The 15,040-nt window shown below is 45.8% G+C and overlaps 1 protein-coding gene across 2 annotated transcripts in view; it reads right to left on the bottom strand.

Moving 5' to 3' along the window:
* LOC140410675 (low density lipoprotein receptor adapter protein 1-B-like) overlaps positions 1-12,829 on the bottom strand; it is a 165,982-nt gene extending 153,153 nt beyond the window's left edge. The window contains exon 1 of one of the 2 annotated variants that reach the window (XM_072499060.1): positions 12,594-12,829. In XM_072499060.1, coding sequence (XP_072355161.1) covers positions 12,594-12,678 — 85 coding nt within the window. In that variant the 5' untranslated portion in view covers positions 12,679-12,829. The remainder of the gene's footprint in view (positions 1-12,593) is intronic. The other variant, XM_072499059.1, reaches the window with a different exon arrangement.
* Between the last annotated feature and the right edge of the window lie 2,211 nt (positions 12,830-15,040).

Consider the following 15,040-nt stretch of genomic DNA (forward strand, 5'->3'; position numbering starts at 1 on the left):
TCGATGGCAGTCGCTTGGGTGAGTTGCTTAATTTTGAGGAGCTGCTGACACAGGGGGTCCGACAGAACACCAAATACGATCTGGTCGCGTATCATGGAGTCGGAGGTGGGCCCGTAGCCGCAGGACTGCGCAAGGATGCGGAGGTGTGTTAAAAAGGATTGGAAAGGCTCGTCCTTACCCTGCAAGCGCTGCTGGAACAGGTATCTTTCGAAGCTTTCACTGACCTCGATGCTGAAGTGGGTATCGAATTTGAGGAGAACCGTCTGGTACTTTGTCTTGTCCTTATCGTCTGCGAATGTGAAAGAGTTGAAGATGTGGATGGCGTATTGCCCGGCCGTGGAGAGGAGCAGAGCAATCTTCCTGGTGTCCGAGGCGTTCTCCCTGTCCGTGGCTTCGAGGAAGAGCTGGAAGTGCTGTTTAAAAATCTTCCAATTGACCCCGAGATTGCCGGCGATGCGGAGCGGTGGCGGCGGGTTGATGTTCTCCATACTTCAGGATGCCGGAATGCTGATTAGTTGCAGGTGGGTCTCAGAAGTGCTAGTTTGCAACCAGTCCTTGTACCATGATGTGTTGGGTGTTCTGGATCACAAACAGGTCACCAACACTGGAAGTGGTGCAACTCTATTTTATTATCAGGTTAACTATATTAACATACTTGAACTGTGGGTAAATGCAATACCAGCTTTAACTGTTGACCCTTGCCTAGTCCTAACCAGGTGATGCACTCAGCACATGGTGAATGTCTGTGTTGCAGGCTGTGAGCTCTGTGCTCCGAGCTGGCTGCTACTAGAATGAGCAGGAACTCTCCTGTCCCCTGTCTTTATAGTGAGTGTGCTCTCACTGGTGATTGGCTGCAGTGTTGTGTATGCTGATTGGTCCCACTGCATGTCCATCAGTGTGTGTCTGTCAGCACCATAATATACTGGTGTACATTATGACAGAGGCTTGGTGTCATCCTTTGTTTTATAAATGCTCCTGTGCAAACAAACACCAACTCCCGATACTTCCAGCTGCGCAGGGGCACCAGACAAGGATGCCCACTGTCCCGCTGCTGTTCGCCTTAGTGGTCGAGCCACTTGCAATTGCGCTCAGAGCGGCAAAAGCTGGAGGGGGATCCGAAGGGGCGGCAGAGAGCACAGAGTCTCACTCTATGCAGATGACCTGCTCCTCTACATCGCGGACCCACAAAGCAGCTTGGACGGAATCAGCGCGCTCCTGAAAGAGTTTGGCGCCTTCTCGGGCTCAAACTCAACATGAGCAAAAGCAAGATCTTCCCGGTACACCAACAAGTAGGGGGGGCAGCAGTAACGGGACTGCCGCTTAAACAAGCCCACCTCAAATTCCACTACCTGGGGAGCCAAATAGCCCATGACTGGAAAGGGATCCACAAATGGAACCTCACAAGTCTGATGGAGGAAGTAAAAAAGGACCTGCAAAGGTGGAACACACTTCCACTCTCCCTCGCGGGGAGAGTCCAGACGATCAAAATGAATGTGCTGCCCAGTACCTCTACCTATTCCGAACCATCCTGATCTGTCATCCCCAAGGCCTTTTTCAAAGCGCTGGACAAACTAATCATGGCATTCATATGGGCAGGAGGGGGGGGGGGGGGGATAACTCAGTCTGAGGAAGGAAAGGCGAACCACGGGGGGGGGGGGGGGGGGGGGGGGGGTGAGGTGGAAAGGAAAGGCAAACCGCGGGGGGGAAGAGGGGGGGGGAAAGAGACAGGGAACAATAGAGGAGAGTCAGGGAGGTAGGTTGGGGGGGGGGGGGTGGAGGCAGGGAAATGTTAACCAACTTGACATCCACAGGAACAGAGAAAAAGGAGAATACAGGCGGAGGACGGGAGGGCCGGCTGAAGCGGCAGTGTGCACGAGAAGACAACGGCGGCGAAATCCGACCGGGAGAAGCGAGGGGCAACACCAGCACCAGACCCACTCCGGAAGTGCCTCGACGGCACAAACAGATGCCTATTTACACATGTATAGATATATCATATACTGTGTACGTAACAGCAAAATACACTGTTCAAAAATCCAATAAAAAACATTTATTTTTTTTAAAATAATATTGCTCCTGTGAAGTGCTTTGGGATGTTTCATTTATGTTAAAGGTGCTATATTGGTTAGTTAGTATTGATTCAATTTCTTATTGCAAAAATATGCTGAATTATCAGAGAATTACAAAGAAAATTTACGAGGAAAATTGTTCTGAAATTAAAATCTATCCAGTGGATCAAAGCACACATCACAATATCTTACAAAATGCACATTTTTTGTGAGCTTTGTTATAGTCACTGGTCAGAATTTGAAATCGTGCCGGGTGTCTTTACCAAGTGATTGTTCATCATTTACTGGAAACATTTTCAGAATGCCTGCAATCACACATCTTAAATCATAAAAATTTTAGTTAATATCGCTCTCCAACTATACAATCAAAAAACGTTTGCTCTCCTATTTCAAGAAACACTGGCCGGAATTCTCCCGTTGTTGGAATTCTCTGTTCCCATCAGCAGTACACCCCCATCCGCAGTTTCCCGGCAGCATCGTGTGGCTTTAATGGGAAATTGCATTGACAAGCGGCGGGAGTCGAGAATCCCACCGCCAGTGAATGGCGCGGCGCTGAGAAACACGCAACCAGGGGACACGAAACCAGCCCCCAATGTTACATTATAGATATAGGGGAGTAAATTACAAAGGAAAGTGTACACATAAAAGCTGCAATATATGGACCAGATTTGACCATTTATATAATACATTTCTTTATTCCTAGTCCAAAAGCTGTTTCCCTATTCTCCTGAATGTTTAGTTCATTGATTGCAATTGCTAAAGAACCTATAAAATAGGCTCTCTGATACGAAGGCCATTCAAGTATATAAAACATTATAGTCCTGCAGCCATTTGAAAAAATATTGGGGCTCTTGGAGAAAATTACAACAGATGGTAGCTACTCAGTTGTCACAGACACATTTTTAATGTAACCTGCAATTCTGGATAAATGCAGTGGCAGAGTAGTTTGATGCAGACTAAAAAGTATCAGGGGTTGGATTTTAGATGCCGATGCTAGTAGTTTGAGTCCGGAAATTTTCTAACTTGGCTTAAGAGCCATTAGATCCAATTTTTGCACTGGGGAGGCAGGTGCCAAATAGGGTTGGGCCCACTAATCTTGGAAGCGTATCGTTGGTAGCCACGGAGGCAAGTGAATGGCGAGGCAGGCTGATTAGAAGAGCCTCTGTGGTTCCCTGAGATTTGACCTGTTGTTTTAGAAGCTGTTAGTTCCTCTAACCTTCACCCCTACCCACCGTATCACCCCCATGGCCGCTCCATGCAAACTAATGTCTCTCAGAATACAGGAGCAAGATAGAGAACCTAGTGGGGTGATGCAACGACAACAATCTATCCCTCAATGCCAGCAAAACTAAAGAGCTGGTCGTGGACTTCAGGAAGCAAAGTACTGTACACACCCGTCAGCATCAACGAGACCGTGGTAGAGATAGTTGACAACTTCAAATTCAAATGTGCACATCACCAAAAATCTGTCCTCGTCCACCCATGTCGATGCTCTTGTGGACTGACCCGATTAATACTATACTCCTGTATGCCATAATGTCCATAACAGCCATTGAGAAATGTCAAATAATAAAACTGAAATACTGTCATGAAATACTGTCATGATGATGGAACAAAACCCTGAATTGCATACAGACATACTGATGCACGATCAATAACTGCAAAGACAAGGTTAAAGCATAACTGAAGGCTTTAATAGACTAGAACTGTTCCCCAGCAGCTCAGGTATAGAATGAGGGCTGCTGGGACGGCACCAACTCTTATACCCCACCTATCAGGGCGGAGCTACAGACTATACAACCAATGGTAAACCCCTAGGTTTAACCAATGGACTTCAGCCTCTCGGGTGCTGCAATACCTGATAATACCACACATACTGAACTTTTTAAATAAGATTTTTAACAATTAGACATACAAGCCAAAGATGGCCGACAATGTAAATTCTGCGAGGTTCCTTTGTGAGTGATACCAAGTCCTGAGACACAATGAAATATCAAATGCTTTTTCCAGGCAGGGACACATTAAAGACATTGGAGACATTGGAAGCTGATAACAGGAATCATATCCTGCACATGATCTCCCAGACCAGTTTGTGGATTTTCCCTTCCAAGAATATACAGGAGACCGGGATAAAAAGCCAGCTTCAAACGTAGTCAGTGTGGGGTGTGTCAGAGTGTGTGGCACAGAAACAATACCAGCAATCAGAACTGCCCTGGCAAGTTAAATAAAAGTCTCACTCTCTCCCTCTGATTTCTGGAAGGAGCCAAACTATCAAAGCCACAGCTGAAAAGGAAGTAGGACAACTCCTCTCAGCTGTAGAATCCTGGAATCTCAAATCCAACGGTTAAACTGAAGTCCGTGCGACAGGGACCACAAATCTCAAGTGGCGACCTACCCCTCATGGACAAGTCAAAGACGGACCTGCATTCGTGTGTGTGTGCACGCACACACACACGCACAAAAAAATTTGGCTCCAACTACACGTTTGCTGATGACACAACCATAGTGGGTCGGATCGTGAACAACGAGAGGAGTCAGAATACAGGAGGGAGATAGAGAACCTAGTGGAGTGGTGTAACAACAACAATCTCTCCCTCAATGTCAGCAAAACTAAGGGGCTGGTCATTGACTTCAGGAAACAAAGTATCATACACGCCCCTGTCTGCATCAACGGGGCCAGAGGTGGAGATAGTTGACAGCTTCAAATTCCTAGGTGTGCACATCACCACCGATATGTCCTGGTTTTCCCACATCGACGCTATGAATAAGAAAGCACAACAGTGCCAATACATCTCAGGAAACAAACAAAATTCGGCATGTCCACATTGACTACCAACTTTTACATATGTACTATCGGAAATATCCTATCTGGCTGCATCACAGCCTGGTATGGCAACTGTTCGGCCCAAGACCAGAAGAAACTATAGAGAGTCGTGAACACCTTCCAGTCCATCACACAAACCCGCCTCCCACCAATGACTCGGTCTACACCTCCCGCTGCCTTGGGAACACGGACAGCATAATCAAAGACCCAACCCACCCGGGTAATTTTCTCTTCCAACTTCTTCTATCGGGCAGAAGATACAAAAGGCTTAGAAAACGTACTAACAGATTCAAAACCAGCTTCTTCCCCGCTGTTACCAGACTCCTAAATGGCCCTCTTATGGACTGATCTGATCTCTTCACACATCTTCCCTACTTGTATGCTTCACCCGATGCCTGTGACTATGTATTTACATGGTGCATTTTATGCTTGCCATGTTTGCCCTATTTATTTTATTTTCATGTACGGAATGATCTGAGTGAACTGTACGCAGAACAATACTTTTCACTATACCTTGGCACACATGAAAATAAACAAATCCAATCCAATCCAAAGCCTGGACCCCCACAGGCTGAAAGAAAAGACACCATGGGGCACAATTCAGCAAATTGGGAACAAAGTCCCGTAGCCAGCGCGTTTGCCACATGTTTCCCGGCTCTTGCAGTGCCAAGAAACACATGGCAATACAACAAAACTCACGTTGTATAAGAGGCCTCAGCAGGGAACGCATGGCCAAGGCCGCACATAGCCCTGTTTTGTACTCAGAGAAGCTCTACTCGCTGGAACTCCCAAATGTAGCGAGAGATCAGGACCTCATTTTTAAATGGCTTCCCGATCTCCAGGACCCCCGAACGACCCCCGAACCCCCCCACGACCCCCAGCCGGAACAGCACTATGGGATGGTCCCTGCCCACCCTGCATCCCTCCCAACACCCATGTAGGGCACCCCTGGCCTGATCGTGCATAAAATGGCACCTTGGCAGAGCCAACCTGGTACTGCCCCTGCCAGTGCCACCTGGGCACCTTGGTAGTGCAAGGCTGGCAGACAGGTGGCACCACCAAGGTGCCAGGCTGGCACCAGCAATGCCAAGGTACCACCCTGTCCAAAGGGCATGCAGCTGGAGGCCTCCAATTCCCTGGGACGCCCCACAAGTGCCGTTCCATCTGGTCCCTGTTTGTGAAGATTAGTACTGAACGCCGCTCGCCCGCGGTCTCTGAGCAAAGGGGATAGCTCCAAAAGCCTCTGATACCTTGGGAAACTGCATATTAGAGTGAAACTAGCTGTCTCGCTGTAATACGCAGATTTGCCAAAAAGTGATCCCGCCCATTACGGCCGGAATTTACATCGCAACATCGCATGTGATCGCGCTTGATCTTACAAAGCGTCGTGAGCCAAGCAGAAACCGGGAGCGGAGTCTCATGACTTTTAATTGGCCACGCTGTGCCACGGCGAGCTGCCTTTCAGGCGTAGTATGGCAATTAGATCATGCCCCAAGTTTCTGGTTCAATCATTCTCAGGTTGCTGATCAATGACCTCCATCCGTCATAACTGCTGAAGTAGATTGTTAAAGCAGGATCTGAAAAACAAGCAGACTTGGCTGGCAAATGGCAATTTACTGAATGCTGCTGCGGAGATGCACACACAAAGACCAACTTGAACAAGCTTCCAATCATGAATCATTCATGAATTTCAAATGGTATCACTGTCCCCCATATTCCCACCATCAAAATGAGGGGGATAATAACTAGCCAGAAACTTACTGGAACAGCCATTTCAACATTTTGGTGATGTACTAAAATTAAATGAGAAAGACTAGTGGAATATTTGGCCTTTTATCGAAAGAGTTCTGGAATACCAAAAAGAGGTTGAATTGATGCTTCAGTTGTATTGAACTTTGGACAGAGTCCATCTGCATTCAAACCAGAGGCAAGACGTATTTCACTGGCCTTCAAGTTACTTTCGGAAGAAAGATTGCATAAACTTGGCTTGCATGCTTAAATAAGTACCAACAAATCCAAATAGCACTATTCTAAATAAGTTTTGGTGGATTATGATTAATGCAGCAGCAATTTCCAAATCAATTTAATAATTTGGGCTGGTGGATGAAAATAAATGCAAAATATTAATTTGCTCTTTTCCTATAACCACCTGCCTGCCCTATAACTTGCCTGCATCTAGCCGTAATGGGCCCACATTCTCTGATACCATTTTCCTTCTCTTAATAGATTTTAAAATTGTTAGCATTAATTTTCCTTGTTAACAGATTATATATTTTTTTTAACCTCATTACTTTTTCTTTTTACCCCTTTACAACCCAGGAGTACAGTACTTCGAGGAAGGGTCACCACCACCTGCACATGGTAACTAGCCATGAGCAATAAAATCTGTCTCCTCAGCATCACCTACATCCTTAAAGCAAAATAATAAAAAGTTAAATTGACTGTTCGCAAGAGCTATCCAGTGACCCATGACTGAAACATACAAGTTGACAGGCAATAAACTCCTCAGTGATGCTGCACGGGATTCAAAGCCTGTCAACATTTGCTAACATAAATGAATAGTGACTTGCATGAGGTACCTGAAGGCACTGCTCATATGTTCCACGGGTACCAAAGGTGTCATATTTTCAGAAAGAGAGAGAGGAGCAGCAAAAGGTGGCAAGAGAAAGGAGTGGGACAAAAATGCAACTAATCCGATTCTTCTTGTATATACCGGATAAAACTTGCTGTAACAACAGGCAGGTCAGCACAGCATTTTTTCCAGACCACCTATCTTGGAGGAGTACTCAAACCACTGGGGGAGAGAAGTGAGCGTGTGGGGGGGTACGTTCTTGTGCTTGGCTGGTAGGAATGATGCACAATGGAACGTTTCTTTCTTCACTAAAGTATTTTATCAAATAAATACGTGGTTCAGATAATTAGAGAAATATATTACAAGCTACTAATTATGATAACTTATCCTAGAGCTACCGTAAGTATCACTTTCACTAACACGACTATCTCCAGACTCAGAGGTACAGAGAGTCATGTGATAGATTTACACGGCCACCTGCTGGCTGGAGATCATTTAAAATGCGATTTACATGATTGCTTATGTATATCATCACGGGGGGGGGGGGGGGGGGGGGGGGGGGGGGGGCAAGGAGAAGAGAGCGAGAGTAGTGGGTTGGAGAAGAGCGAGAGTGAGTATGGGGGTGGAGAAGAGAGAGTGTGAGAAAGTAGGGGGATGGAGAAGAGAGAGATTAGGAGGGTGAAGGAGAGAGAGAGCAGGGGGATGGAGAAGAGAGAGAGAGAGAGAGAGAGAGAGAGAGAGAGAGAGAGTAGAGAGTAGAGAGTAGAGAGTAGAGAGAGAATAGAGAGAGAGAGAATAGAGAGAGAGAGAGAATAGAGAGAGTAGGGGGGGTGGAGAAGAGAGAGAGTAGGGGATGGAGAAGAGAGAGCGAGAGTAGGGGGATGGAGAAGAGAGCGAGAGTAGGAGATGGAGAAGAGAGCGAGAGTAGGGGATGGAGAAGAGAGCGAGAGTAGGAGATGGAGAAGAGAGCGAGAGTAGGGGATGGAGAAGAGAGAGCGAGAGTAGGGGGGGTGGAGAAGAGAGAGAGTAGGGGATGGAGAAGAGAGCGAGAGTAGGGGATGGAGAAGAGAGCGAGAGTAGGAGATGGAGAAGAGAGCGAGAGTAGGGGATGGAGAAGAGAGCGAGAGTAGGGGATGGAGAAGAGAGCGAGAGTAGGGGATGGAGAAGAGAGCGAGAGTAGGGGATGGATAAGAGAGTGTGGGGGGAGGGTGGTGGTGAGGAGACAGAGCTAGGGTGAGAGAGTGCACAAGAGGTAGAGTTCCCCACGTATTTTCACCTCTCTCTCTGAAGAATAACTAACCAATGCTGCCATAATATTGGAGCTCATTTTGAATTCTGCACTTTGTGGTACTCCAACCAGAAGTTAATTATGCAAATAACATTCATCTCCAAGATTTCTTCATTTGAAAATCATAAACCCGGATCCATCTCGTTAACCAGCAGCCAGATTGTCGAGAAACATAGCTGAAATTTAAGTAATGGCAGGCCTCATTAGCTTCAGATTGGGACAAACAGCAATCTTCAATTAAATCTAAAGGCACAACCTCTGTTACATCTTAACCATGGATTTTACATTTGTATCTTCTATAGAGTCATTCTAATAATAAAACAATCTGTTCACATAATACAATGTTGCAATCAAACGTTTGATGTTGGCCTTCATCAAGATGGGTAGTGATATCGCAAATGTCCTTTTATTGCAAGCAGCAGGTACAGTTTTTTGAATTAATATTCCAGACTATCTCCGTTAACACATATCTGAAAATTCCCTGGTCAGCTAGATTGGAAGGAACCAATGATAGGATTTCTTATGCTGCGAAAATAACTTACCCTAAAATAACAGAGTAAGGTGCAAGGCGCCTGTGAATGTTAGAAATCAAAAATAATATTTATAGAATTTCTGGAAATACATAGATCAGTCAAAATTCAAAAAGATAAAAGGGTTATTGTTTTGGGTAGGATCCTTTGTCAGAAACTTAAAAACACATTCACAAAATCTATCAATTATGTTCTCTGTGTTGGACTGCGGTGTCAACTTAAAAGATAATTTTACAGAGATCTAACACTCCTACATATCATAAATGTGAAATGATATGTGATATTTGCCACTCCCAAATGAAGAGACAAAAAGAATCACAAAGTAAGCATTTTGAGCCACAGATAGGCCTTCAGTAGAAAGACCTTCAGTAGAATAAGAACAGCAAACAGTGAGGGAAGAGTAGTTTTGAAGTCATTGAGGGTTTATTTAAAAATCATCTTGGGTTTTTATTTCAGGTGACCTCCAAGTATCAACAGAGTCTAGAGGTGCAATACTTCAAAGGTCCTGCTGGCGGGTTCAACAGCACATTGGCGGGTAGGGGAATTGTGGGGGGGGGGGGGGGGGGGGCAGAATTCGGCCCCAAAAAACTGGTTTTCCGCACTCGTGAATTTACAGCTGGATCTTCCACTGATGTCTGCCATGGCATATCAAGAAACCCGATGGAGGCTGGCGTGAAACTCATTTGCATTCCACTAATGGTATCCAGTGAATATCGATCCAACCACCCACACACGGTACAAAACACGTTTGGAACAACGTGATGTGCAGATGTTAGGTCGCACCTTAACAATGACTATCGGGCTGCTGTCGGACTTCGGGATGGAGGCTGCAGGCAACTGGACTCCAGACACCACAGCAGTGTTTTGTTTTGGGGGAGGTATAGAAAGAGAGCATCTTCATGTGGATATTCCATATTCAGTGTTGTGGAAGGGCTCCATCTTTCAGCCTCAATGTTCCTGGAGATCCATAGTCCTGCTCCCATCACATGAATTAATCCCCAGATGAGAATTCCACCCTAAGTCAATTAATCCTTTTAGCATGCAGTGCTCAAATGCCTAGCCAAGAAGCACACTGAACTTTTCAGTTCATGTGGATGCAAGGAACACAAAAGGTACCTCCACTGTCAAATTGTGCAAGCGGAAAGGATCTCACCAATCTAGCGACAATCAGAGGAATCTCACTCTTTTCCATAACCAGCATAACCTCCGCCAGAATCCTTCTGAACCTCATGGTGCAACATCTCGACCAGGATCAGCTCCGGAGAGTCAGTGCAATTTCAGAAAAAGGTCAAAGAACCAGCAATGTGGTTTTTGTAGTTAGGCAGATCCAGCAAAAATGCCAATAACAGAGCCTCTGCACCACATTTGTTCACCTGATAAGGCCTTTGGTATAGTTTGGAAGAAATTGGAGAAATTTGGCTGCCTTAGCAAATATAGCAAAGGTTTGACAGACCCACGACAATATGTACACATGTCTTGGTTGATGGGAGTCTTCTGACCCATTCCCTGTCACCAATGGAATTAAACAGGGCTGCATGTTCACACCAACCCCCTTCAGCATGTTTTCCTCCACTATGCTCTCTGATGCCTTCCATTACATTGGCCTAGGCATCAATATCAGATATCACATGGGCTGGATGCTATTCAATCTGAGACAACTCCAGGCAAAGGCAAAAATCTCAAAAAGCTTCATGATTTCCTGTTTGTCAATGACTGCTGGTTCAGAGCTGAACATGCAATTTAGCATGGACTGGTTCTCCAATGCACGGGACAGCTTTGGCTTTCCAATCGGTAGGGCACACTCTCTCTCGATCTGTCTAAATTGACAATGAGACACACTAAGAATTATTAAAGTAAGTTTGGCTTTTAGCAGACTAGGAATGAAGAGAAGCAACAAAAACAAAAAAGTGCTGGACAGTCTCAACAGGTCTGACAGCATCTGTGGAGAGAAAAGAGCTCTGTCTTTTTGAGTCTGGATGACTGTCAAAGCTAGAAAAACTAAAAAGAGAAGCAAGTCTGCCTACTAAACTGAAAATCTTTGGAGCAATAGTCCTGCTCACTCTGCTCCACTCATGAAAGACTTTGCATCAGCATCATGCCAGAATTTTCAACCACTTTCACTCAAGCTGCCTTCCTGGCAGCACAAAATACATGGCACTGAGGTGTTTACCGGAGCTGCCTGAGCATCCACACCATATTGAGGCAGTCACAACTGAATTGGACTGGTCATGTAGCCAGAATGCTTGACATTCGCTCACCAAAGTGAACCTCCTAACCAGGAGCTCAAGTCTAGGATCCGTTCCCGTGAAAGGAAGCATTGCAAGGACATTCTGAAGGTTTCGCTTTGGAGTTTTACTCAAGAGTCCTGTGAAACATCACAGAATCGCTGCACCTGGTGCAACCAAAACAGAAGTGTGGCTTCCTTCAAAGTCAGGCACATATCAGAGGCAGAGAGAAAGTGAAAAGAAGTAAAATCCTGGGCAGCAACTTATTTAAAACTCTACTGTCTGCTGTATCCTGTCCTATTTGAAGCAGAACCTTCCAGACACAGATGAGCCTTAGGAGTCATCTACATAACCATAGGCACCCTACCAAACATCCCAGATGAGTAACATCCACACCCAATCCTTTTTATACATTTTCATTTAGATATTAAATGTTAGTTGCTTGAAAAAGATAAACCGCACAAATTCATGGAGTAAAAGGCATGTCCATCTTGCCTCGAATGTGTTCAGTTTATAATTAGATTCACCGCAAGGCAAACAACCAAAAATAGCTGACAAATTGACATTTCTAAAAATGCCACTTAAGAATAATTCCAGCCCTTTTCAATCTGAAATTTAAAAACAAAACAGCTGAACTATGCCACTGCACTGGTTACTGTTAACGGTTATTAAAACAAACATCTTGTGTGTAAGTAGCTATCTTTTACGACAAGCTATGAAAGCGCAGATGACCACAGCATTATTGAAATGGTTTGCACCAAGCACAATCATTCAAAAAGGTACAAAGTCTATATATGAGCAAGGCGGGCACATGGACCCAGAGAAATCTGTTCCAATTTAACTGTGTGAAAGAAAGGCCCGAATAATACAAAGCGGCGACTTTAATGTTGCATTTTATAAACAAGAAACAAACATTGCAGCGTAAATCACTAAAGTCTCTCAAATGCAGCTTTCTTTTTTAAAAGGAGCAGCCTCCCCTCCCCAGCGGGAGTGAGCAGATGCTCGCCGCCAGCCCAGTCACTGGAGACTCTTCGGTCATTGTAGCGAGCCGGCAATTCAGCCAACAGAGAGAAAAATAAACTTACTCTGGTGTCTGGCCATCCCCCAGCTCTGCCTGCTAATGCTGGGGCTCCGAATCAGCGCCCGGCCAGCCGACTTTAACGCGTCCATAGTTGGCGAGTGCAAAGTAGTTGCAGTAGTGGGTGCGGAGCTTGCTTCGATTCGGCTCGATTCGCTGTCCCTGAGTGAGTGAAATGGTTTTGACGGACAGCCGGCGGCAGCCAGACAGAGTAGAGCAGAGCGCTGCGGCCGCGGACAGCAGCCGGCAGGGGCGCGGCTCGATGCAATCAGCGCTGGTGCAGAGCACAGTAGCTGGAGGCGTTGGCTCCCGATGAGTTTGAACGTGGTCTGCTGCTACACCGTGGGGAGGGGTGGTTACAGACTGACATCCAACTGAATGCATTTCAGTGAGGGTGGGGAGAGAGGTCAGGCACCGAATGCGGAACTTTAGGCTGAATTGGATGCGGCAATCAGCACATTTCATATCGCCTGAGAGCTGCTTTGTGCCCTGCAGGATTTTATTTTATTTATTTTTTATTGGGGGGGGGGGATGCCGTGTAGTCGCACAGACTCTTCTGGCCTTTAAATCGGTCCGCGGGGCTGATCTGCCAGTCGATCATAATGCTCTGCAGAGAGGCGACAATTTATACCCTTTAACAACCGTTGCTTCACTTTCTGTCAGTCTTTTCGCTGGGATTAAATAAAGTTGTGCTCCCACCGGCCAGCTGAATTTATAGGGACATAGAAGAAATTAGCATCCTGGCCTTGAACCTCTTGGTCCTGCATTTGGACCCACCCAAGGCTGACACTTGTCTCTGCTAGATGCCAAGTGAAAGTAGTCTTTCAGGCCAATCTTCGGCATGAATCCACAGCATCATGTAATAATAATTGGGAGTCACTGTCATCAGTCTGACGAATTCCAGATGTTGGAAATTCAGATATGTCCGCTAATCAATGAAAATTAAAATCAGGAAGATTCTATTACGGACAAGTTATCCCTGCACCAGTTCATTGTCCAACAATAACAACTTGCATTTATGTAGCGCCTTTAACAGAACGAACCATCCCAAGCCCCCAGGAGCAAAACTTGAGAGGGGGGGGGGGGGGGGCGGGCTGGGTGACGGCATAATTCACACAGCGAAAAGATAAAATATTGGGGCAGGTAGCCAAAATCTTTGTCAAAGAGGTAAGTTTTAAATGCCATCTTGAAGGGCCGATAGAGAACAGGCAGGATTTAGGGAGGGAGTTCGAGAGCCTAGCACCAAGGCAACTGAAGGCACATATGCCAATGGTGCTGCAAAAAAGTGCAAGATGCTGTTGAAAACCCACTGATGTTACCAGCGCACGTGTCTCAAAACACTGAAGGATAACTTGAAACACTGGTTCTTAATGGTGTATATTTGTTTGGAATAAAGTGAGAAACAATGTCCAGCCCAGCGAGGAGCCAGAACAAATCATGAATGTTTATTAAAGTAAAAGATAAAATACACAACAAAACACTAATATACACCTTCACATTTTTAAAATTCCTTCATGGATGCGGGCGTCACTGGTGAGCCCAGCATTTGTTGCCCATTCCTAGTTGCCCTTGAACTTAGTGGCTTGCCCAGCTACTTCAGAGGGGCAGTTAAGAGTCAACCACATTGACTTCCGGTGGCGACTATGAAGGAGTAGAACATAGAACATAGAACATTACAGCGCAGTACAGGCCCTTCGGCCCTCGATGTTGCGCCGACCTGTGAAACCACTCTAAAGCCCATCTACGCTATTCCCTTATCGTCCATATGTCTATCCAATGACCATTTGAATGCCCTTAGTGTTGGTGAGTCCACTACTGTTGCAGGCAGGCATTCCATGCCCTTACTACTCTCTGAGTAAAGAACCTACCTCTGACATCTGTCTTATATCTATCTCCCCTCAATTTAAAGCTATGTACCCTCGTGCTAGACATCACCGTCCGAGGAAAAAAGCTCTCACTGTCCACCCTATCCAATCCTCTGATCATCTTGTATGCCTCAATTAAGTCACCTCTTAACCTTCTCTCTAATGAAAACAGCCTCAAGTCCCTCAGCCTTTCCTCATAAGATTTTCCCTCCATACCAGGCAACATTCTGGTGCAATTGGAAAGCATTGCACCCTTTCCAATGCATCCACATCCTTCCTATAATGCGGCGACCAGAATTGCACGCAATACTCCAAATGCGGCCGCACCAGAGTTTTGTATAGCTGCAACATGACCTCATGGCTCCGAAACTCAATCCCTCTACCAATAAAAGCTAACACACCGTACACCTTCTTAACAACCCTCTCAACCTGGGTGGCAACTTTCAGGGATCTATGTACATGGACACCGAGATCTCTCTGCTCATCCACACTGCCAAGAATCTTACCATTAGCCCAGTACTCTGTCTTCCTATTCTTCCTTCCAAATTGAATCACGTCACACTTTTCTGCATTAAACTCCATTTGCCGC

This window comes from Scyliorhinus torazame, chromosome 4, assembly GCF_047496885.1.
Source record: "Scyliorhinus torazame isolate Kashiwa2021f chromosome 4, sScyTor2.1, whole genome shotgun sequence".
NCBI classification, from domain to species: Eukaryota; Metazoa; Chordata; class Chondrichthyes; order Carcharhiniformes; family Scyliorhinidae; genus Scyliorhinus; species Scyliorhinus torazame.